Genomic DNA, 26564 nt, shown 5'->3' with positions numbered 1-26564 from the left:
GCTGCTATTTTGTAAGATACACATATAGAGGTGCAGTAGCTGCTATTTTGTAAGATACACATAGAGGTGCAGCAGCTGCTATTTTGTAAGACACGCATATAGGGGTACAGTAGCTGCTATTTTGTAAGACACGCATATAGGGGTACAGTAGCTGCTATTTTGTAAGATACACATATAGGGGTACAGTAGCTGCTATTTTGTAAGACACGCATATAGGGGTACAGTAGCTGCTATTTTGTAAGATACACATATAGGGGTACAGTAGCTTCTATTTTGTAAGATACGCATATAGGGGTACAGAAGCTATTTTGTAAGATACACATATAGGGGTGCAGCAGCTGCTATTTTGTAAGATACACATAGAGGGGTGCAGTAGCTGCTATTTTGTAAGATACACATATAGGGGTACAGAAGCTGCTATTTTGTAAGATACACATATAGGGGTGCAGCAGCTGCTATTTTGTAAGATACACATAGAGGGTTGCAGCAGCTGCTATTGTGTAAGATACACATAGAGGGGTACAGAAGCTGCTATTTTGTAAGATACTCATATAGGGGTAGATTTTCAAACTTGCGCAAGCGCGTTGATGTGGATAGACAAATATGTTTTCTTGTATTGGACATATTTGTGTGTACTTTTGGAGGTGAAATACACAGTATTTTATAAACTGTGCAGCTCCCACCACACAGACTGTAAAATACCAGCATTAATTTCCACACCATGGATAGGTTTCAATGAGCTAGATTCATCATTGTTCTATAAATTTCACCTGTGATATTTGGGCTGTTGGAGAGAGAGAGAGAAAGAGAGACGTTTTTTATAAGGCTCGCATATAAGTATTATTATTTAAACAGGCCTTTCCATAAACCTCAGAGCCCCCCAGCTGTTACGAACGATCACTCAATAATTTGTAAATAAATGATACAGTTATCTAGTTTCTGTCTGCTATATCTTCCTCTTCCCAGTTCCGGCACCCCTGTTCATTGTAACTTTTGTCTTCTCTATCCCATGTTTATATTAGTTAGGTTAAGAGCCTTGTTATTTGTAAACCGACATGATATGACATGTATCATGAATGCCGGTATAAAAAAGCACTAAATAAATAATAAAATAAAAGTAAACTATTTATACCACTGTATCGGGGCAACTAGTAACTCAGGGTGAGGTTTTGGTGGTGGCCTAGGTTTAGGGGAAGTTTTACATGCACAATCAGAGGTACGAACAGCACAGTTACCATCAGTAAAGATTTTATGTAATCTGGAGTGATGAAAGGTACACAAAATGATATTTATACTCTTGACCTAGCTTGATAGCAGCTAGATAGAGAGTGCATCACGCCAGGTCGAGAGTACATTGTACAAATCTTATCTTTTTATATCTTTCATGACTCCAAATCACATAATCTTCATGGGTGGTAACTGTGCTGTTCATACCTCTGACATCACTGAAGATTTTCTGCTGTTTGAATCGATGGAAGGTACAAGAGGAGTAGATTTGTACACCACACTCTCTACTTAGCTTGGTGTATTCTCTACCTAGCTTATTTGAAGATAGGTAGAGAGTGCATTATACAAATCTTGTACCTTTCATCGATTCAAACAGCTGAAAATCTTCAGTGATGTCAACTTTGCTGTTTGTACCTCCTACTGTGTATGTAAAACTACCCCCTAAACCCTACATCAAGATAAAAGTACCCCCTCTTACAAATAGTAAAGTGAAATATTGGTCTCTGCAGGGAATCTCGGTCTCACTAACACGGTACACGGACACAACATGCAGAAAAAAGGCAAAGTTATTTCTGATCTTAAAACCTGTGTTACTCTATTGCATTTAATGTTAGGAGCCGTTCATTATCGTTAACTCTGCCCAAACTCCTCCCACTTGCATAGTAAATGTCACATTTGCATACTAGCACGCGTTGTGCTATTTAACACATGCCTTACGGTGTTATCGTGTGTGTTAAGGCCCTAACGTGAAATGATAAATGACCCTGTTAGCCGGCTAACTTTGGAGGGATATTCAGTGGTGCAGCCGGCTGTCTTAACGATAGCATGACCAAGAGGGGAGTGGGTATGAGTGTTGTACATATGTGGAGAGACAGAGAGATATTTCAAGGGTGTATGTACATATGTACATCTGAAACCATGGCAGTGTGCATCACTGTTTATGGCTGTATATATAGATACATGCGTTTGTATTTATAAACGTAGATGTGCAAGTAGATGCAGAAATCTGTCTGTCGTTACAGGTGCAGAGTTTCCTTCTGCATTTCTGGCAGGGAATGCCGCCTCATATGCTCCCTGTGCTGGGATCTTCCACCGTAGTGAATATTGTTGGGGTTTGTGACTCCATTCTGTATAAAGCTATATCTGGAGTACTGATGCCCACAGTATTGCAGGCATTACCAGACAGGTGAGAATCTCTGTGCTGATTAACACAACATAATGATTATGTATATATATATCTCTGTGTCAGTCACAGCCATACACATACAGCAGTGTCAGCTGCAGACTCAGCTCTGGTTACAGCAGTGCTGGAGACAGACCCCGAGCCTTTCAGGTTCAGAGATGGAGCCATTGGGTACAATCTTAAAGCTGTTAAGTACAAGGTTGATGGGTTTAGCACCACTAAGTGTGGCAGTGCCCGATACACATGCAGCCAGCAGGTATGAGTGCTTGTGAGGCACATCCAGTGATGCTTTTATGATTTTGGCGCCGTCACTCCCTGTCATCCCTGTAACACCCCCCAGGTTGGACATCAGGAAGCAGAAGGTCTAAGGTAGTTCCTTAGTTTTCTGTGGTAGCTCAGAGATAGAATAAATTCTGAAGCAAATTGACAAACATGTCCATCTTTTACATGATTTATTAAATTTTTCTTGGGTGAAGAAAAGTTATATCAAGAATCAGAGCAGGTTTCAGGATCTGGGGAGAAGGGAAGGGAAGTTCCAGGATCCGTTCTCCCCTGATCTTGTTTCTAATTGCAGTGGATGCGGAAGGGAAGAGGGAGGTGTCTGTACCATGCTCCGGTCCTGCTCCTCCTTGTTGCCTCTCTCTAAAATCCCACCCAGTATGTGACACACACACCCCTCCTCTTCCCCACACATGAATACTGCCCCCTACCCTTGTTCCCCCCTCTCTTACAACACATATACCCCAGTCGATCCCCCTGTTATCCCCCAACCTCTCTTCCCACCCTCTATCACCTCCTTCTAATCTCCCCCGTCATCTCCCTTTGCTCTGTCTGCTCAGAAGGGCTGGAGGAGGAAGCAGAGGGCTGTTCTCTGCCGAGAGAGATTCAGCACAGCCTGGACTAATCATGCTCAGCAATAGAGGAACACAAGTCTAAAGCCCAGCTTTCATATGGGAGCAATAACTTCTAGTGCTGATAACTTATTACCTTTTTCCGCACTTTTTCATTCCTTCATACTAATTAGGATTTTCTCAATATGCAATAGTTCTTTTTGAGGACTGGTACTGCTGTTGCAGTTCAATTAATTATTTTGAAAGCGTGCAATGGAGTTGTCTGACATAGTGTGTAGTTGTTTTCTGTAGCATGTAATGGCAGATAGTATGACTGAACTTTAAAAGTAGAGTATGTTTGTAAGGCATTAGTACAAAGTCTGTTCTTAAAATAGGGAGTGGTACAGTGCTGAGCACCCTTCTGAGTTCAAGATATTTGTATTCTGGCGTAAGTGAGGCACAAGGACCCCTAGAAGAAAAGAAATAGCAGAGAGGGTGAAGAGGTAAAAACTGAGGAGGTCAATATTCACCGGCAGTTAGCTGGATAACTTATGAATTATCCAGTTAATATTGGGGGCACTTATATGGCTAAATTTTAGACAAATAACTAGAATGTAGGCAGATAAAATAGAAGCGTTCTGATGCATGGTGAAGTTATCCAGATAACTAGGCCAATTTTCAGCTGCATTCGGCTATGGCCTGGATTCACTAAGCTGTGATACTTTATTGCAGGAGGGGGCCTAATATCACGGAAGGGAGCAGCCCTGCTATAATGTGCCTCTCCCTGACAAAATATCATGGCAGTATTGCTGGTCTCAGGCAAAAGAACGCAGCTGAGGCCTAGTCAAAGTACGATGAAGACCCCAACGCACGGGGCCGCAGTCACTTTAAAGGGCCCTGCAGTTCCCCCCCAGAATAAAAAATAAAAGTCATGAGGGAGTCTTAGACCCCACCCCATCCCAGAGCTACCAATCAAGGTGGCTCGCAAAAAACAGTAAAATAATAGATGAAAGTTGCTGCGTCTAAGTCCCGTCCCCGGACCTTGCCTCTGTCTCTTGATAGCGACAAGGCCTGGTCAGTGCTATTTTGGAAAATGGCACTACCCAGGGCTAGGGGGCACCTCCAGATTTCACACTGAACACCAATGAGGATTTGAAGGTAATGGTCTGTGGGGAGGGGTCCAAGCTGTGGCACTTCTAGGCCACCAATGCTATTTTTTAAGAATTGGAGTTGGGGGGTGTCCACTACCTGCCTATTTCAATGGAAAGGGGGGCTGGGGGTTGAGGTCGTTGGCCAAGGGAGGGAGGTCATCATTGTGTGGCAACTTTAATGTATTTTTTAACTTTTTTTTTTCTGGCCCGCCTCAATTGGTGGCCCAGGGTAGGCAGGCGTCTAGGGAGTGGATGTCGTGTTGGGTAGCAGGGTCCTTTTTTTCTACATTGAAGCATCAGGACTCGTCTTGGGGTCTTGGATGCTCCCATGGAAGAATAACATTTTTGGGAAAGGTGTACATAAAATAACATGGCTGAAAATTTCTAAATCAGCCGTGTTATTTTCATTGGATTAGGTATGCATGAGCTGCTTTGATTGAATTTGTAAAATGTATGCATGTACATGCCAGGCAAAGCAGCTCATTATAATAGGGGCAGGTTTCTAGTCAAATATCGCATGATATTGCCGCAAAAGGGCTATAATCATGTAATATATCATGTGATACATCCCTGAATAACTTTAGGCCTCTTTAAGAGCAGTCTTAAAGTTATCCAGCCTCATGTGGCCAGATAACTTTAGACTTAAACTGGCTGTATTGAAAAGAATGGAACAGCTCCCCTATGAGGAAAGGCTGAAGAGGTTAGGGCTGTTCAGCTTGGAGAAGAGACGGCTGAGGGGGGAAATGATAGAGGTCTTTAAGATCATGAGAGGTCTTGAACGTGTAGATGTGACTCGGTTATTTACACTTTCGAATAATAGAAGGACTAGGGGGCATTCCATGAAGTTAGCAAGTAACACATTTAAGACTAATCGGAGAAAATTCTTTTTCACTTAACGCACAATAAAGCTCTGGAATTTGTTGCCAGAGAAGGTAGTTAGTGCAGTTAGTGTAGCTGGGTTCAAAAAAGATTTGGATAAGTTCTTGGAGGAGAAGTCCATTAATGGCTATTAATCAATTTTACTTAGGGAATAGCCACTGCTATTAATTGCATCAGTAGCATGGGTTCTTCTTAGTGTTTGGGTAATTGCCAGGTTCTTGTGGCCTGGTTTTTGGCCTCTGTTGGAAACAGGATGCTGGGCTTGATGGACCCTTGGTCTGTCCCAGCATGGCAATTTCTTATGTTCTTATGTTCTTAATATAGCCATGGTGTGAAGAGAGAAAAAGAAATCACGCGTGTCTGATGGCCCAAATCACAGTCCCCCCAGCCAAAGTGCTACAAACTCTCCCTGCCAGGCCAAACACTTCCATGTACTCAATATTCAATTAAAAATAAAATCCGTTGATTGTGTACCATGCTCTTGTGTACGTTTGTCTTTCAATAAACAGTTTTAAACATAAAAATAAAATCTGTCTCTGATCTATGTACTCAATTACAAATACAATCTGTGTCGGATCGCCCCAGTTAGGTCAATGTTACCCAATGCCCCCTCCCACTCCCACCTGTCTTGCCTTAGTCAGGGCCTTCTGTCCTTGCAGTTGCTGTGCATTTGTACGGTGATCCCAGCAGCTTCCAGCGTCACCACGGAAACTCGCTGGGATCACCGTATAAATGTATTTATTTATTTAGTGCTTTTCTATACCGACATTCATGATACAGATCATATCATATCGGTTTACATGGAACATGGGGAAATAACATTAACATAACCAAGGAGAAAGCGAAAGTTACAATAAAACAGGGGTACTCAAACTGGGAAGAAGAGGAGCCAGTGTCAGAGGAAACTCGGAACTAAACAATATCAATACAACAATATTTACAGTAGCGGTAGAGGGGGTGCGATGACTAGAGGGCCTTGGAGTGTGCCTGTAGCTGGGGAGGTCCCAGATTAAGGGAAGGCTTGTACATCGATTTATGTACATCTATTTATGAGACAGAGGTACTGGGGGGTGGAGGGAGGGAGCAGAGAGGAGTGGAGAGGGTAACATTGGCCTAACCGGATGGGGGCAAGGGGTTTGATCAGCGATGTAACTCAAAGAGTTGGGGATTCGGCCTGGCAGGGCTCATTTTGTGGCACTTTGGCTGGGGGGCTTTCTGTGATTTGGGCCGCCTATTTCCCTCCCCCCACTCCACATCATGGCCGCTTAATTAGCTTTATTCTTTGGAAGATAACCAGTTAAATATAAAGTTATTGAATTCATGAGGCCTGATAACTTTAAACCTAATGTCAATATAGCACGTTTGCTTACCATAAATAGTATTCTTCATAGGTAGCTAGATGAATTAGCCATGATGAGGGGTGGCATCTAGTGGCACTGGATGGACTCTTCATTCTAAGCTTGTAGAGCTTTTGTTCTTCTGACCATGTACAGGAATTCCCGCATGAATGTTGCCTTGTGAGCCCCTCAGTCAATTATAGAATTAATTCTAGCTAGAGAGTCGATTCTCCAGGGAGGCGGGTATGTAGCATGGCTAATTCTTCTGGCTGTCTACGGAGAACACTGTTTGCAGAAGGCAAACTTGCTTTCTCTGTCAACAAGCAGGGCTGAATTAGCCATGATATGGGGGCGTCCCAACCTGAGGAATGCAGAAGAATGTTTACTGAATAAGCCAGTAAAGACAGAGAGCCTACTGTGGAGAGGGAACAGGTTATGCAAAACTTCTTGTCCGAATCTACTATCACCCTTTAAGAGATTGTCCAAACGTAATGGGATGCCAAAGTGTGTCCTGACTACCATGCTACAGCTTTGCAGATGACTTCAAGAGGTATGGCTCACAAATGAGCCACTGATGCCACCATGGCTCTAACTTGATGGGCCTTAATGTTATCTGTAACTTGTAGGCCTGCTAGCACATAGCAATACGTGATACAGTCTGCTAGCCAGTTGGTCAGTATATGTTTGGCCACTGCTATGCCTAGTCTGTTAAGAAAATAAGATAAATAGTTGTGAAGCCTGTTGATTTGACTGAGTTCTTGTTTTTCGTAATAAGCCAAGGTTCTTTTACAGTCTAAATGTATGAAGGACTTTCTCACCTTCATGTGCATGTGGCCTCAGGAAGAATGTACGTAACATGATGGCTTGATTAATGTGGAAAGCTGATACTACTATTGAATGCAATGCAACTTTGGGTGGGTGCATAACACCACCCTATTATGGAAGAATTGCATATAAGGAGGGCAATAAACCAAAGCCTGAAGCTCTCTGACTCTTCTGACTGATGTGACTGCTATCAGGAATATTACTTCACATTTTAGAAATTTGTGAAAAACTGATTCCCGTGATTCAAATGACAGCTTTATCAGTTGTGAAAGAACCACATTTAGGTCCATGGAACAGGTAGATTTACAACTGGAGGTTTAGTATGCCATAAGCCTTTCATGAATTTAGAAACTAACGGATGAGTGGAGATAGGCTTACCCTCAATTTGAGCTTGGTAAGCTGCTATATGGCACTAAGATGTACTCTTACTGATGAGGTGCTAAGACCTGAAGCAGGAAAAGAGCAAATGGATCAGTAAGACTTTAGGTTCGCATGTGAATGAATCCAAGGAACTGTATTGATACCATGTGGAGAACTGTTTCCATTTAAAACCATAGGCTCTCCTTTATTGAAGGTTTGCTGGCAGTCATTATTATATCCTCAACCTCTTTGGGTAAGGAGAATTCGGCAATCATTGCGCATTCAACATCCAAGCCATCAAGTTGAGAAGGAGAGAGAGAAGGTTTGGATGAAACAGACATCCCTCTGTTGAGTTAATAAGGATGGATGTGACCTGAGAGTAATCAGAGAATTTCTGGACAATTGTACCGGGTATGCAAACCAAACTTGTCTGGGTCACACCAGAGCGCTTAGTATCAGACAGGCCCGGTTTCTGAGCACTTTTTGCTGGCTATTAGTGGAATATGGTGGGAAAGAGGCAATGAGATCTTCATTCCATTATTTATCTATTTATCTATTTATTTATTTAAAACATGCATACAGCTTGCACAAAGTTCAAGGTGGTTTACAGAATAACAGTCATAAAATTCAATAAAAACAAAATGAAGACGCAACTAACAAAATCAACAAACATAAGCCATTGAGATTTTTCCTTATCATAAGCTTGTTTAAACAAGAACAACTTCTTCAATAGCTACTTAAATGTTTTAATGAATAATGTTAAGTTCAACTGTTCTGGAAGACTATTCCAGAGTACAAGACCTGCTATGGACAAAGTTATTTCCTGGGTTTTATCCGTCTTGCAGATTTATCAGATAGAATCATTAGTAACCAAGACTGAGATGGCTGGAGGGTGCACTGTGACTGTGCACTTTTAACAGTGCACAAATCCATGGAAAATCCACATTATCCATAAGTTTGTGGATGTTGGACACAATCTTATATGTGACTCTAGCATTCACAGGAAGCAAGTGTAATTCACACATGACTGGAGTAATCTAGCTCCTGCTACTAGTGCCTGTAAGAAGTCGAACTGCAGAGTTTTGTGCGATTTGTAAAACCCACAATGTGGATTGAGGTATCCCCAGTAAATCCATTCCAGTAAATATCAGCATCCAAAAAGCTGAGTACTCAAGTAAAAGTTTTAAATTGCACATTAGTTTAAAAAAATGTGGCCTTTACAACTGTGTTTATTTCTGGTGCATAACAACTAAGATTCTAGTTAATCCCCCAAGACTCTTTACTTGGGCTGAACCAATTTGAGTCATCAAAAAGAAATTTATGGGGATTGTCCAGTTGGGAACCTGTCAAAAATCATGATTTATGTTTTAGTGATATTCAGAAGTAGTCCTTCATGGGAAAAGCATCCTAAGTGGATCAAAGTTTGTTGGGAAGATTGGAGCAAAACTTTTCCAGTTTTCTGTTTTGTTCTGATGCAAAGAGGTCGATTACTGGAAGTCCCCTTAGACTGATCAGTCTGTCGGCTGTTGATTGTTGCAGAGACCATTCGTGTGGAGGAAAAACTCTGCTGAGACGATCTGCTAATGTGTTGGAGATCCCTGGAAGGTAGGTAGCTTGCAAGACAGCTTGATGTTTGCATGTCCATTCCCATGTCAGCAAGCCCATGACCCTGGGCTTCACTGCTTGTTCATGTTGAACATGGCTATTTGGTTGTTGGTTTGAATGTGAATGCTCTTTCCTTGGAGGTGGCAAGTTTAAGTTGTTAGAGCATATCTGATCGCTCTTGATTCTAGGAGATTGATCTGAAATTGTCTCAAATTCTTTGAGCTTGAAAGGGCCCCCCCCCCCCCCCCCCACTTCTCTTTATGGATGCATCCATTGCCAATTTAACTTGGGTGAGGAAGCAAACAGAGGGGTGCGCCTTCCCGAAGGATGTAGGGGTCTAGCCACTAGCATAGTTCCTGCTTCATTTCTTGTGAAATTTCTACTTTGAGTTAGCTATTTCCATTGGGAGGAGATCCTCCACTTCTGGAGCAATTTTTGAAGGTGGGTTAATGAAACTATGTGAATTGTAGCCACCATGTGGCCCAAAATGGCCAGTACTTTTCTGGTCATTGACTGATCTGTGTCAACAACAGTCTATATACAAGGGGCCTGAGAGTGTTCGCCTGGTCTGATGGAAGGAAAGTTTTCTCAAGCAGAGGATCTATGCATGCTCCGAAGAATTTGATTTTCTGGGGGCAACTAGTCTACTTTTTAAAATTTACCAGAAAACCTAACAACTGTAGGAACTGAAACAAATTTTGCAGGGAGGTTAATATACCTTCATGGAAATTTGCTGTTACAAACCTGTTGTCCAAGTAAGGGAAGACTCAGATGCCCTATCACAGCTAATGCGCTGCTGTTACAGCCAAGCATTTGGTGAACACTCTCAGTGCTGCTGATATGCCGAAGAGGAGTACTTTGTACTGAGAATGGGAAGAATATACCATAAAGCTCAGGTAATGCCAATGGGAGGGACGGATGGGAATGTGTGCCTAAGCGTCCTTTGGATCCAAAGCGCACAGCCATTCACCCCTCTGGATGAAGGGGAGAATTGTAAAGAGGGAATTCATTTTGAATTTCTCCCAGAGTATGTGCTTGTTCAGGTTTCTTAAATCTAAAATGAGTCTCCATTTCCTAGATTTCTTGGGGATAAGGAAGTAGCAAGAGTAGAACCCCTAGCCATGGTTATAAGATGGAACTGGTTCTTTCACCTGCTGTTTGAGGAGCAACTCTACCACCAGGTTGATTTGTGTCACGTGAGAAGTGTCCGGATTGAAGGTTGAGCCTTGAGAAAGAGTGGAAAGCAGGGAGAAATGTAAGTGATATCCAGACTCCATAATCTTGAGAACCCAGAAATCCTTGGTGATCTTGCACCACTCTTCCAGGTAGTGTTGGATTCTTCCCCTTTCCAGAGAGCATGGTTGCTAGGTTTGAAAGGTGGTCAAAAACTTGGTCCATGATGGAACTGCTGCCTTGCTTTTGGTTGATGGCGCTTATGTTACCTAGAGTAAGCCGGAAGTTGTTGCTGCTGAGGAAGTAGAAGTGGGATCCAGTAATATTGGAACTGCTGAAAGGAGAATCTCTGGAAATACGGTTTTTAAAAGCGTAGTAAGTGAACCTTGCAGAAGACTGTTCCAATCCCATGGTGAGGGTCTGCACAGCTACATTTTATTCCTTTAAATGATCTCTATTTCTCTAAGTTTTTCTCTAAAAAGGTAAAACAGATTGCGCACATGGTGAAAACTAATGCCTTTTCAGAGGTGTTACCTGTTCATGGAAAGCAGAAGGAAAGGCTAAGCCATATACATGATGTAAGAAAGGAGGTTATGAATATATTGGGGGATGGGGGTCATGTATAAAACAGTAAAAGGCTATATAGTAAAGATGGCCTACATCTGTCCATGGTAAGAAAAAGGATCCTAAGTGAGAAATTCAAATCATATATAATAAGGCATTTAAACCAGAGGATGGGGATTAGCATGTCACCTCCCGACAAATACAGGAAGTGGGTGGAGAAATTTTAAAAATTAGCTCAACAGTCCACTTTTAAACAAAAGAGCAGAAAAGGTGACCAGGAAGAGCAGTAACTGAGTGAGAAAAGCTGGAAAGCTATGAGCATAAATGCTTGTTGACCGGGCAATAAAACTCCAGATCTCCAATTCCTAATGGTGGAAGTGGGCTTGGGTATCGTTGCTATTATGGAAACATGATTCGAGTCGTCTCATCAATGGGATATGGCCATACCGGGCTATAACCTGTTCAGAAAGGATAGAGATGACAGAAGTGGGAGAGGAGAGTAGCTCTTTTTGTCAAAAACAATATCCAAACAACTGAAATGCAGGGATTGTAGGGAAAGGAGGAAGCACTGTGTGCTGTCTTAAAAAGAGATGATGGTACTTTCATTAACACTGGTGTGGTCTACAAACCTCCAAATCAGTCAGAAGAACTGGATGGAGATCTGGCTGAAGACATCTGAAAGGTGGGAAGTAAAGTAGAATAATTGTTCTTTGGAGATTTTAATCTGCCAGACATGGATTGGAGAGTCTCTGCTGAAGAATCTGCAAGAAGTAGAGAGACTGTGGATACCCTTCAAGGAGCTCTGCTCAGACACATTGTGATGAAACCCATGAGGGGAAAAGCACTATTGAATCTGGTACTTGCAAATGGAGACAGTAACGCTAATGTCCAGATAGGAGCCTATCTAGTCACCAGTGATTATCAGATTATATGGTTTGATATAACAACCAAGAGGGAGGGAAGTTTCATGAAGATCATGGATTTAAAAAAATACAGACTTGAGTAAAATGGCAACATACCTCGAGGAGAAGCTGCAAAACTGGGAGAACATGGGTGAAATGGAACAACAAAGGGCCAAACTAAAAGGAGCTATAACAAAGGAGACAAACCTTTATAAAAGTAAATAAAAGTAAGAGAAAAAAGAAACCGATATGGTTCTCCAAAAAGGTGGCTGAGAAAATAGAAGCAAACAGATCGGCATTCAAAAAGTACCAAGGAAGTCAAAGAAAGGAGGACAGGGAAAAATATCTGGTGAACCTGAAGGAAATGAGGAAAGAAATCAGGATTGCAAAAGCTCGAGCAGAAGAAAAGATCACCAAATAGGTAAAGCATGGTGACAAAATATTTTTCAGATATATCAAGAGAAAGGAGGAAGACTAGAGGTGGCATTGTGTGGAGGAGCAGGCTACAAATCAGGGTTCAAATCCCACTGATGCTCCTTGTGACCTTGGGCAAGTCACTTTACCCTCCATTGCCTCAGGTACAAACTTAGATTGTAAGCCCTGTTGGGATAGGTAAGTACCTAAAAATAAAATAAGAAATTGCCATACTGGGTCAGACCCAGCATCCTGTTTCCAACAGTGGCCAGTCCAGGTTACAAGTAGCCAAACTGTAAATGAATCCCATGATACTAATAGTGTTAATAAGTAGTGGCAATCCAACTGCACATCCAAGTAGCAATTACTATCGAAAATCCAATCCCCAACTGAATGAAGTGCACATGCTAAATTGTATAGCTGTATATTAGGGAATCCCCAACCTCCCGCACTCACAGGTATCATTAGTTTCCTGAAAGCTATTTTCGCCCTTCAATTTCTCCATAAAAAACAGGAACTCAGCCTGTGTAGATTACGTAAGTCTGAAAGGGTTATAATAAGAGGTAACGTTAGTAAAACATAGAGGAGTTTCGGAAGGAGGGACATTTTAAATATAGTTATACATCCCATTAAAGAAATAGTGAGTTGCATCCATCCTAGAGTTAGTTTTCGAATGGTATCTATAAAAGGTGGGATGTTTACCGAATACCATTGAGCAGGGTCCCTGTGAAGATATATGCCCAGATATTTAAGCTAATTTGTTACCCAACGTAGGGAAATATCCGTCCAGGATGCTTGTAGGTGGCCCATTATATCTAATGCTTCAGACTTTTCCAGATTTAATTTGAGGCCTGAGAAAGTACCAAAGATGGCAAATGTTTCCAAAATTCGCAGGAGGAACTTGCGCGCTTGGGGAATAAAAAGCAAGATGTCATCTGCAAACAAAAAGATACTCTGTAAGGTAACTCTGTTAAGGATTGTATAATTGTCCAAATACCCTGAAGAGCATGCACTAAGTGTTCCATGACAAAATGAACAAGAGTAGTGATAAGGGACATCTTTGTCGGGTACCTCTTGTTAAAGAAAAAGGAATTGATAGGTGTCCGTTTACCAAGACCCTCGCCCCGGAATTGGAATATAGCACCTGGATAGCCTGTAAATAAAAGCCAGAGAAACCAAACTTATCTAACACAAACAGAAGAAAGGGCTAAGAGACTCTGTCAAATGCTTTCTCAGCATCAAATCCCACCAGGACAGGATCTACAAACTTATGTTTTTTATTTATTTATTTATTTATTTATTTATTTATTTAGAGTTTTTATATACCGGCAATCATGAAACATATCTTGCTGGTTTACATAGAACGGGGGTGCAATAAATACATAGAACTTAAAAACATAGAACCAGAACTGAGGTGACAGAAGGTACAGTTACATTTAACAATGGAGGCCAAACTTGGAGAAGGAAAAAGAGAAGAGAGGATAGAAATGGTTAAACAATGTACAATTTAAATGTAGTATACAAAATAAATGTTATATACAAATGGTAAGGTGTTTTGGGAGTCATTGGGTTGTGTCCGGAAAAGCTTGCTTGAATAACCAAGTCTTAAGTTTTTTCCTAAAAGTTGGGAGGCAGGGCTCCTGTCTGAGGTCTGTAGGAATGGAATTCCACAGTAGAGGGCCAGCTGTGGAGGTGGCACGATCTCTTAGGGTAATGTGTTTGGTCGTTTTCACTGGGGGAACCAGGAGGGAACCTCTGTAAGCATCTCTGGTAGGTCTAGTAGAGTTATGTACTTGGAGAGGGAATTGGAGATCGAGAGTGGTGAGTTGATGAATAGTTTTATAGGTGATAGTTATGGCTTTATACATGATGCGGAAGTATACGGGTAACCAATGAAGCTCTTTCAGGACTGGTGAAATGTGGTCTCTTTTCCTTGCGCCTGTCAGAATACGGGCAGCTGAATTTTGAACCATCTGTAGTGGTTTGGAGTAGGATGAAGGTAGACCTAGCAATAGGGAATTGCAGTAGTCCAGTTTCGAAAATATGACTGCTTGGATGATCGTTCTGAAATCTTGAGCGTGGAAAAGAGGTCTTATCCTTTTCAGGACCTGGAGTTTATAGAAGCAGTCTTTGGTTGTTTTGTTGATGTGGGCCTTGAAGTTTAGCCGGTTATCTATTATCACTCCTAGGTCTCTGGTTTGTGTGGTAGGAAGATTGGTAGGAAGTATACTGTTGTTGGTGTTGTTTTCAGGCGAGATGAGCAGGATCTCAGTCTTGGAGGAATTTAAGATGAGGTGTAGACTGTTGAGTAGTTGTTTGATTTTTTGGTGGCATGATTCCCAGTAGACAAGAGTATTAGAGTATGTGTCTTTGATAGGGATGTATGTCTTTGATAGGGATGTTGGTGACAGATATCTAACAACTGAGCGATACATCTAATATTTATACTCAATCGTCTCCCTTTCACAAAACCAGCCTGACCTGGTGAAAATAAAGAAGGGAGAATATCTGCCAGTCGATTGGCCAGGACCTTAGCGTATATATTAATATCAACATTGAGTAGAGAGATCGGCCTATAGGCCGACGTGTTTGCTGTGTCTCTACCAGGTCTTGGTAAAACAATGATTGTAGCCATTCAAGTGTCTCAGGCATGGAACCCTGGCTAACTATAGCTATAAATAAGGATGTCATGCTACTGAGCACTTCTGTCCTCAGTGTCTTACAGAAGAAAGGGGGCAACCCATCTGGTTCAGGGGCTTTGTAATTCTTAAGACCTTGAATCACTGCTGAGATTTCTTCTTCTCGAATTGGGTCATTCAACTGGGCTACCTGCTCAATGGTAAGTTTTGGCAGTGAGATCTGCTGCATAAATTGATCTCTTGCCAGCAAGTCTTCCTTATCTGCTGCATATAGCTGCTATAATAAGATTGGAAAAGACTAGAAATGTTGCCCTGTTTCATAAAAAGGGACATTTTCCCCACTTTGTTGCCGTAAAGAAAAAGTCTATACTTTAGTGAGAACATAGAGAAAGTCGCTCTCCTGTGTAAAACGTCATTAAACGATGCCCTCAGCATCGTAAACATCCATTGAATTTCAGGGGTGGGATTTAAATTTAGGGCTCTTTTACATTGATTGAAACTAGTAGTTAATTCTAAGATTTTTTTTTATCTAGCTCCCTTTTACGCCTAATTGACTACCCAATAATAATGCCCCGGAGAACTACCCTGGCAGTTTCCCAGAAAAGAATTGGGTCTGAATGATATTGTGCATTGTGTGAATCAAATTCCTGCCATTTAGAGATCAACAATTCTTTAAAATCTTTATCTTGCAAGAGCCACGTTGGCATCTTCCAATTCGAAAGGTCCTGAATCTCTCCAGGTATCCTCAAGACACAGGTCACCGGACAGTGGTCCGGAACTACCATGGGTTCTATGGCTGAGCTCTGGAGGTGTGTAAACAAAGAGTCTGCAATTAGTATATAGTCAAGCCGGGCTTTTGAGTCTACTGATCTAGCAGTGTGGGAAAAATCTTTCACCACTGGATTTAAAACTCGCCATGAGTCCTATAGCTGCGAAGAGTCACAAAAGAAGGGAATACCTTTATTAGGACCCAAGAATCTACTAGGAGCTTGAGAGGAACGGTCTAATGCAGGATCCACTACACAGTTAAAGTCACCTCCCATCACAATTGGCATCCTATTAAAGGACATTATTTGAGACACAATTTCTGGAAAAAAAAAACTATGATCATATTGATTAGGTCCATATATAGAGGCTAATTAAACTTATTCCTTAGCTCTCCCATATATTTCTACAAGAGACACATATGACTGTAAACTAATTTAAAATTCAAAAAGAAAGGATTTAATGAAATTTTTGTAGCACATGGTTCATCGCATAGCAGGGAAATGGCTATAATAATGCATAAGTCAATATCCTTTCAGATACAATGATCATTTGGTGTTCCTAGAGTTCGCTATATTATCATAGAGGTCTTCTTTTTGATAAACTGATTATTTTTATCCTTATTTTAGAGGGCTTGTTATATTTTTCTGTTTTTTGTGTAATGCTAGCCTTATCTGTATACTTTTCTAGATATTGATATTGCTGCATTAAATTGCTGTGTGTTTGTTTAAGCAAAAAAAAAAATTATATACAAAAAGGGATTGGCTAAACAGCTTTGGGCAGCTGACTGTTCATTGCAGGGGGTAATCAAGCCCTCAGTCTGCTTTGAACTTCAAGGAGACAGCCAGAAGTACAAATTCTTGGGGAGAGCTAAGGACAAAGCTTAAATTAGCTAACCAAATCTGGGGGAGGCTCTGTTCAAAATCAATAGCAGATACAGTGTCCAGTGAACAGCCCTGGCCAAGTGTTAACTGTTTAACTCCCTCCCACCCTGTCCCTCTACCCACCCACCCCTAGGTTTGTTTTTCTGATATAGATTGCCTAAATACATAATTGACAACTAGATAAATTAGGAATTTGGTATTTCCTTAGGTGTATCCATCAAATAAATTGACCAAAATGAGGACTATCCAATGTAACGATTATGGAGCCTTTATTCTGAGGGAAATCTGGAAACTTAGGGCTTGCCCCATTTTTTCAGAACTCTCTTCCTTGAAAAAGGAGTTGGCTGAAGTTAAAGCTGAATTAGCAGCAATAAAGTTTCACCCACTTTACATTATTTAGGAATTAATTCCCCATTACCACAGAAAAACCAATAGTCAAGGAAAAAGAGATTTACAGTGGGCTCAGGTAGGATAAGACCTGTGACCCACAGACACCCATTCTTGACAGCTGTGCAGCACACAAGTCTACCCCCCCCCACCCCCACCCCCACACACACACTCACATAGGGGCGGATTTTAAGAGCCCTGCTCGCCGGTAAGCCTATTTTACATAGGCATACCGGCGCGCGCAGAGCCCCGGGACTCGCGTAAGTCCCGGGGTTTTCGGAGGGGGCGTGTCGGGGGGTGGGCCCGAACCGCGCGGCGTTTTCGGGGCGTGTCGGGAGCGTTCTGGGGGTGGGCCCGGGGGCGTGGCCGCGCCCTCCGGACTCGCCCCCAGATCGCGTCCCGGCGCGCTAGCGGCCCGCTGGCGCGCGGGGATTTACTTCTCCCTCCGGGAGGCGTAAATCCCCCAACAAAGGTAAGGGGGGGTTTAGACAGGGCCGGGCCGGTGGGTTAGGTAGGGGAAGGGAGGGGAAGGTGAGGGGAGGGCAAAAGAAAGTTCCCTCCGAGGCCGCTCCGATTTCGGAGCTGCCTCGGAGGGAACGGGGGTAGGCTGCGCGGCTCGGCGCGCACCGGCTATACGAAATCGATAGCCTTGCGCGCGCCGATCCCGGATTTCAGCGGATACGCGCGGCTACGCGCGTATCTACTGAAATCCAGCGTACTTTTGTTTGCGCCTGGAGCGCCAACAAAAGTACGCCTATTCGCGGTTTTTGAAAATCTACCCCATAGGGTTTTAAGGAACTCCAAAAACAGGATTATAGTGGGCTCTGGTAGAATTAGACCTGTGATCCGGAGACACACACTGTATCAAGTGACACAAGTACAAAACGCCTTCTCTGTATTAGATAATGAAGAAGCTCTTGCGAAAGAGATTGAAGTGTTATCTGAAAAGAAAGAAGAAACCCAATGCATACAGAAATTCCATATTACATTCAGTAACCAAAGGAAAAAGCTCATTGTGCTGGGTGACTCTGTCATCAGAGGCACTAATCTGGGAACTCTTAGCGAGGGAAACACTACAATTAAAAACCTCCCAGGATCATCGGCCAGCAGAAATGCTATTCAAATAGTCAAAGTGATCAAAAAAGAAAGCAAAGACTCTAAAGTTGATATTGTCATCCATCTGGGAACCAAAGACCTTGCTAGAAACAGCATCCAAGCAGTGCAGAGAGATTTCCAGTCTCTAGCGAAGCAGATTAGAACAGTACTCTAAGCTCTTCTATTCTCCAAACTCGACTATTGCAATGCCCTGCTCCTGGGCCTCCCATCCAACACCCTCAGACCACTGCAACTACTCCAAAATGCTGCTGCAAGATCACTCTCAAACACCAAAAAATCTGAACACATCTCATCAATCCTCAAAAACTTGCACTGGCTACCCATCCCACAAAGAATTCAATACAAAATTCTAACACTCATACACAAAGCACTATATACGGAAAAATTTGACTGGCTGACCCCTGCCATTCATTTCCAAGCCTCCAAGAGATCTCTCCGATCCACCAACACTGGACTCATTCCTACTCCATCACCAAGAATGGCCCACCTGACCTCAACAAGGGAACGAGCCCTAACAGTAGCAGGTCCAGTACTATGGAACAGCCTACCACCCCAGCTCAGGCTCAACCCCACAACCCAATCTTTCATAAAGAACGTAAAAACATGGCTCTTCCAAAAAGCATACCCGACGACCACCCAACACATGAACTAAAATGCCACCCCACACCCCACACCCCCACCCTCCTCCCTCAACACCCACATCAAATCCGCATATTCACATATTGTGGTCAACCTAAGCTTTCTCACTTCAATGGATGCAAACCTTCAATGATATTCTCTCCTCCTAAAATAGCTTATGACTCCCCACAAACCTGCTACTACTCTTACCGCAAACTCTCAACACAAAAGACTGTAAAGCCTTACTACATAACAGGTTACATAGTTCAATGCCATAAAGTTCAATATAGAATGTTCAATGTAGAATGTTCAATGTAAAATTAGAGATGTGACTCATGTCCTCGATCGTCTTAACGATCGATTTCGGCTGGGAGGGGGAGGGAATCGTATTGTTGCCGTTTGGGTGTGTAAACTATCGTGAAAATCGTTAAAATCGTGAGCCGACACACTAAAACCCCCTAAAACCCACCCCCGCTGAACGACCTCCTGCAGTCGATCTCCTGCTGGCGCCATTTTCCGTACGGAAAACGGTTCGCGGCAAGAAATCGCTTCCTGAACCCCGCTGGACTCCCAGGAACTTTTGGCCAGCTTGGGGGGGCCTCCTGACCCCTACAAGACTTGCCAAAAGTCCAGCGAGGGTCCGGAACGACCTCCTGCGTCGAATCATTTTTGTCTATGGCCGCCGCCATTTTGCGGCGGCCATTTTGCAAAATGGCGCCGGCTGAAGACAACAGGATTCAATTGAGGGGGCCGTTCCGGACCGCCGCCGTTCTGGACCACCGCTGGATCCCCAGGTTATTTAAAGCATTGGGGGGGGGGGGGGGTTCGGGGGGGGGGGGGATTTAATTTAAAGGGTCGGGGGCGGGTTTTAGGGGGTTTTAGTGTGCCGGTTTTCCTGCCCTCCCCCTTCCCCCGATTTACGATTTTTTAACGATAAATCGGGGGAATTGGTATTGTATCGTGGCCCTAACGATTTTTGACGATTTAAAATATATCGGACGATATTTTAAATCGTCAAAAAACGATTCACATCCCTATGTAAAATATCACAAAGTTCAATGTAAAATGTTAGAAATGTTTAATCTAAAACTACACAATGTTCCATTGTAAAACGAGAAGTCTACTCTAAGACTCTGTTTCCACTGTAAACTGGTGTGATATGTCTGATGAACATCGGTATAGAAAAACAAACAAACAAATAAATAAATAAACATGGCGACAACCATTGCTTTTTCAGAAGTGTTACCTGTTCATGGAAAGGGGAATAAGAGGCTAAGCCATATTAATAACTTCAATGTATAGCTCAAATCCTGGTGTAAGGAACAAAGTTTTGGATTTATTGGGGGCTGCGGCTGTGTATGGAACAGTAAAAAGCTCTTTGTCAAAGATGGCCTACATCTGTCTGTGGCAGGAAAAAGGATCCTAAGAGATAAATTCAAATCTTATGTCATAAGGCATTTAAATTAGATGCCGGGGGTGTCAGAAAGAAATTAGAATGTCACCCCCCAAATACAAATGCAATGGAAAAGGGTGAAGTGTATAACAAAACTCAACTAAATAAGTCACAAAAGGAGTCCAAGAAAAGCAGTAACCTGAACGAGAAAAGCTGGAAAACTATGAGCACAAATGCTTGTAGTTTGGGCAATAAAATCCCAGATCTGCAAGCCCTAATGGTGGAGGCGGACTTGGATGTTGTTGCTGTTACAGAGACCTGGTTCATTGATTCTCATGATTGGGATATGGCAATACCGGGTTATAACTTGCTAAGGAAGGACAGAGAGGACAGGAAAGGGGGAGGAGTGGCTCTTTATGTCAGAAAAAATATCCAAGCATCTGAGCTGCAAGGAAGATGGGGCAAAGAAGAAGCACTATAGGCCGACCTAAAAAAATATGATGGGCATCCATTTTTATTGGAGTGGTTTACAGGCCTCCAAATCAAATGGAAGAACTTGACAGAGATCTGGTTGAAGACATCCAAAAGATGGGAAAGAAGAGAGAAGTGGTGATCGTTGGTGACTTTAATCTGCCGGATGTAGACTGGAGAATCCCTTCTGCAGAATCTAACAGAAATAGAGAGAGTTGTGGATGCCCTGCAAGGGGCTCTGTTCAAACAAATGGTAATGGAACCCACGAGGGCGGGAGCTATACTCGATTTAGTGCTCACTAATGGAGATAATGTCTCTGATGTCCAGGTGGGCGCCCACCTCAGCACCAGTGATCAAACAGTATGGTTTCATATCACAAATAGGATATGGAGAAGAAGCACGAAGACCCGAGTTTTGCAGTTCAAAAACACAGAGTTTAATGAAATGGGGAAGTATCTGGAGGAAGAACTAGGAGGCTGGGAGAACGAGAGAGATGTGGAACAACAATGGACCAAAATAAAAGGAGCAATTACCAAGGCAATTAATCTATATGTTAGAAAAGTAAAGAAAAGCAAGAGAAAAATGAAACCTATCTGGTTCTCAAAGGAGGTGGCTGACAAAATAAAAGCTAAAAGAAAAGCATCTAAGAAATATAAAGGATCCCAAAAGGAGGAGCACAAGGAAGAATATCTGGTGGAACTGAGGGAGACAAAGAAAATAATCAAGACAGCAAAATGTCAAGCAGAAGAGAGGATTGCCAAGGAGGTAAAGAGAGGTAACAAAACATTTTTCAGATACATCAGAGAAAGGAGAAAAGTCCAAAGTGGTATAGTGAAATTGAAAGGTGAAAAGGATCAATGTGTGGAGAGAGTTGAAGAAATGGCAGAAATATTAAATGAATACTTCAGTTCGGTGTTCACTAAAGAGAATCCTGGAGAAGGACCGTCGCTAGTTAACAAGAAATGTTGCAATCCCGGGCCGAGGGGGTTCCCGACCCGGACCTCCTACCGGGCCAAGCAGATCCCTCGACGGCGGCCGCAGATCACGCGGGCTGCGGCGCGTCTCTCCCTGCATCTCCAAAGCAGCGTCGGGGAGAGCGCAGCAGGACCCGCCCCCTTAAAGGGGCCGAGGCGAGAAGGTCGGGTCGGCCCCGGATGATGACGTCAGACGCCCGGGGAGATTTAAACCTCTCCCCGGGAATGCTCAAATGCCTTTGCAACTAGGCTCTTGCTGGTTCCTGTGGGAGTTCTGCCTTGTCTTCGCCTGCCTAGACCCTGCCTGGAATTGACTTGCTTTGCCTGCCGCCTGCCTAGACCCTGCCTGGAATTGACTTGCTTTGTCTGCCGCCTGCCTAGACCCTGCCTGGAATTGGACTTTGCTTTGCCTGCCGCCTGCCTAGACCCTGCCTGGAACTGGACTTTGCTTTGCCTGCTGCCTGCCTAGACCCTGCCTGGAATTGGACTTTGCTTTGCCTGCCGCCTGCCTTGACCTTGCCTGGAACTGGACTTTGCCTTGCCTGCCGCCTGCCTCGACCCTGCCTGGTGTTATACTTGGTATCTGCCGCCTGCCTTGTATTCGCTGGACTGTTACCGCTCCACCTTCTGGCGAGGAATTCATCAGGACTACTCCTCGGTGACTACCCTCCGGACCAAGGGTCCACTACTGATTGGGTTAGAACAGATTGCAAAGGCCATGGACCCGGTGGACTTGCACGGTCTCCAGGCTATCCCTGGCCTGGCTCAACAACTCATGCAACAGAGGCAACAATAACAACAATAACAACAATGCCTTGAGGCTCTGACCGCCACGGTAGAACGTTTAGCAAACCGGCTTGACTCAATCCGAGGAGCAGAGGCTGCCGTCCCAATGCTTGCGACTCCGAGCCTTACGAGTACGGTAACCCATCTGCCTGCTCCACCTCGCTATGCTGGAGATGCCAAGCAATGTCGTGGATTTTTGAATCAATGCTTCATTCGATTCTCCTTACAGGAACAGCAGTTTTCCTCAGATCAAATCAAGACGTCCTTCATCATCTCCTTATTAGACGGGAAGGCCCTAGCCTGGGCATCCCCGATCTGGGAACGAGAAGATTCCATTTTGAATGACTTGCCACGATTTGTTCGGACCTTCCACCAAATATTCGACGAACCAAGACGTCAGTCTACTGCCTCCTCGGAACTCCTCAACCTACATCAAGGCACTTGTACGTTGGCAGAGTTCGCAGTGGAATTCCGCACCTTGGCTTCTGAGTTGGGTTGGCAGAATGACTGTCTAAGAGGAATTTTTCTAGAAGGACTTTCCCCGCGCATCAAAGATGAGTTGGCAGCACGAGAGATTCCAGATGATCTAGAGGCAGTGATCGACCTCATGGGTCGTATTAATCGTCGCCTACAGCAACGAGCCAAGGAAGTAAGAGCCTACCGTCGCATAGTTCCCTTGGCCCCTACCTTCTCCTGTCCTATGATTCATTCTAATCCTCCTGAAGTATCCACTGAGGGCAAGGGAGGAGCCCATGCAGTTGGGTAGGAGCCACCTGACCACAGAGGAAAAACAACGCCGAAGAAGAATGGGACTTTGCCTTTACTGCGGTAATAAGGGGCATCTTTTGGCTCAGTGCCCCAATCGTCCGGGAAACTATCGGACCTAGGTGTCTTGGAGGGGTTGACCCTAGGGAGCAGTCTCGCCCCTCACTGTACCGTTCCGGTCACGATACATTATCTTCAAGGATCTCGCACTACACTAGCCCTAATCGATTCAGGCTCAGGAGGAAACTTTATTCTGGCAAAACAATGTGACAAGGCAATAGCTAAAGCCAGAAGAACGCTGGGCTGCATAGATAGAGAAATATTTAGTAAGAGAAAGGATATGATGATCCCCCTGTACAGGGCTTTGGTGAGGCCTCACCTGGAGTACTGTGTTCAGTTCTGGAGACCGTATCTCCAAAGGGACAGAGACAGGATGGAGGCGGTCCAGAGAAGGGCGACCAAAAAGGTGGATGGTCTTCATAAAATGACTTATGAGGAGAGATTGAAGATCCTAAATATGTATACCCTGGAGGAGAGGAGGAGCAGGGGTGATATGATACAGATTTTCAGATACTTGAAAGGTTTTAATGATCCATGGTCAACAACAAACCTTTTACGTTGGAGAAAAATCAGTAGAACTAGGGGAGGAAGTGGTGAAGACTAAAACTGTGAAGGATTTCAAAGGGGCATGGGATAAACACTGTGGGTCTATAAAGGCTAGAGGATGGGAATGAAGAGAAGAGCCATGGGGTGAATTATTGGAGTGGAAGCTACTACCTGGTGATTACCACCCTTACTCAATAAGCCTTTGCACGGTTAATGCAACTCCAACATTGCTCTGTGCTTCAACGGCAAGGGGAAATGTGGAAAAAAGGATTTGCATTCAGATAACAACCAACAAGAACTGAACTTCACAATCTGGCTAAACAAATAAGCATGGGGGTAGCTTGCTTATTACAGCGGTTACTACCCTAAACCAATTAAGCTTGATACATCACTTTGAATGCATATACAGCGTTGCTCTCTACTTCAACGGCAGGGGGAAATGTGGAAAAGAGGATTTGCATTCCGACAATAACCAACAAGGACTGAACTTCACAATCTGGGTAAACAAATAAGCGTGGGGGTAGCTTGCTTATTACGGTGGTTTCTACCCTAAACCAATTAAGCCTGATACATCACTTTGAATGCATATACAGCATTGCTCTTTGCTTCAATGGCAGGGGAAATGTGGAAAACAGTATTTACATTCAGACAACATCCAACAAGGCATTGATCTGTGCAGTCTGGGTAAACAAGCATCGGGGTAACTTGCATGATGCGGCGGTTACTACCCTTAACCATTAAGCCTTATGCTCACCTTTGATGCAACTCCAACATTACTCTCTGCATCAATGACAGGGGATGGCAGGAAATTTGAATCAAACAGTTACCAACAAGGGTCCTGAACTTGGTGGTCGGTGAAACAGATAAGCATGGGAAAATAAGTGTGGGAGCTTGCTGGGCAGACTGGATGGGCCGATTAGTCTTTTTCTGATGTCATTTCTATATTTCTATAATAGATCCTTTAATTCTGTTTAAGTTTGAAAGTACTTTTTCCCTTTTTATTGGGGTGCCCATGAAATATACTTCACTGAGTTAGCCATAATTCCATATTAATAAGAGAGTACAATACATCCCCACATGATATCTGGAAGACAGTGAAATAGTACCGAATCAGATATTAATCATTAAAATGATTATTAATCATTAAAATGATTAAATCCTCTTCGATTTCTTCTTCAGCCGGGATCGGAAGAGAAGCGTGCTAGGCCTGCGCAGCCGGCACCGTGACCTGCCAGGGTAAGGCCTTATTTTCCTCTTACCCCAAGCTGATCAAATCGCCGACCGCGAGGTACCACTCTCTCTCCCTCCTCCGGAGACAGATGCCACCTTCCCGGCCCTCTTCCGGGCCGACAGCCAATCTGCAGAGCCTGCGGGGCAGCCAATCGGGAGACAGCCCCGGAGACCTTTAAATCCCACGCGGCAGCTGGGTGTCGCGCGACAAAGGAGCAGGCCCCTTTGTGCGCCCCTTCGTGCAGCACCGAAGTGATTTCTCAACTCTCACCTGCCCGCACTCAAAATCTCCCTCTTAAACTTTCGTTCCGGAAGTCCTTCATCTACCAGCCTCTTCCCCCATGTTCTCTCCAGCTTTCTTCCGAATCACTCAGCCAGTCCACTTCATTCAGGCTCAACAAGCCAGCAGGTTCCCAGCTTCCACGATCCCTATTCCCCAAAGCTACCCATCCTCTACAAGAAATTCCAACAGGCAAGCCCGACAGCGCTCACTAATAACCCTTATCCCAATCATGATCGCTCCAATCACCCTAGGCTTTACTCTAGTCTCCTTAACTCTTGTTAATGCGCAATCCCTTACCAAGAAATCTCTGATCCTCTATGATTACCTTCTAGATGCCAAGCCAGACATATGTGCAATAACTGAAACATGGCTAAAACCCACAGATTCAGCAATAATAAATCAACTTTCAACACTGACCTACGACATCTTCTCTCTCCCTAGACAGAAAAAAAGAGGTGGGGGCATCTTATTAGCAACAAAAAAAGGCCTCAGATTCACTCAACGACCTGCCATATCTGATCCTAAACTAGAAATCGGCCTTTTCACTTCAGACCATCTTCAAATACTACGAGTCTACGCTCCCCCCTGGCATCCTGGAAACAGACGCTTCTCCTATTATCGAAATAATCACAACCCTTATTAATTTGGATGCCCCAGCAATAATCCTGGGAGATTTCAACCTGCATGTAGATGATTCCACACCCTCATCTAGTTGCGAAGCCTTCCTCACTGCCCTCTCAGCCTTGGGTTTCCACCAGATAGTCAACAAACCCACACACAAAGCAGATCATACGTTGGATCTAATAATCGTCAAATCCGGCATCAAGCAGTCATCTCACCTTAATTGCAAGAATGTCCCCTGGTCAGATCATTCACTAATCTCAACCAGGCTCACGATGAATGAAACCTTCACTGACCGTGCACCCCAACCATCCTTCCAATATAGAAGATCCTGCTCCTCCGAAGACCTCATCAATCAACTTACCTCACAACTTTCTCGCATAGATCTCACCAACCCTAACACAGCTCTCCGCTCCTGGAACAACGTCACAGAATTTATTTATTTATTTTATTTATTTGAGATTTTTCTATACCGGCATTCGCGATGGAAATCGCATCATGCCGGTTTACAATTAACAAGGTGTGACAAAAGGAAAATTAATAAGAACATTAACAGGTGAAGAAAAAAATAGCAG

General features: G+C 43.6%; 1 protein-coding gene across 1 annotated transcript in view; it reads left to right on the top strand.

Annotated features, from left to right (window-relative positions):
* Nucleotides 1-26564, top strand: part of RFX4 (regulatory factor X4) — a 501498-nt gene that overhangs the window by 171141 nt on the left and 303793 nt on the right. The window contains 1 exon segment of the mRNA XM_029597552.1: nt 2250-2413. Coding sequence (XP_029453412.1) covers nt 2250-2413 — 164 coding nt within the window.

This window comes from Rhinatrema bivittatum, chromosome 4 (genome assembly GCF_901001135.1).
Source record: "Rhinatrema bivittatum chromosome 4, aRhiBiv1.1, whole genome shotgun sequence".
Lineage (NCBI taxonomy): Eukaryota > Metazoa > Chordata > Amphibia > Gymnophiona > Rhinatrematidae > Rhinatrema > Rhinatrema bivittatum.
This window is presented reverse-complemented; position numbering and strand designations above follow the sequence as displayed.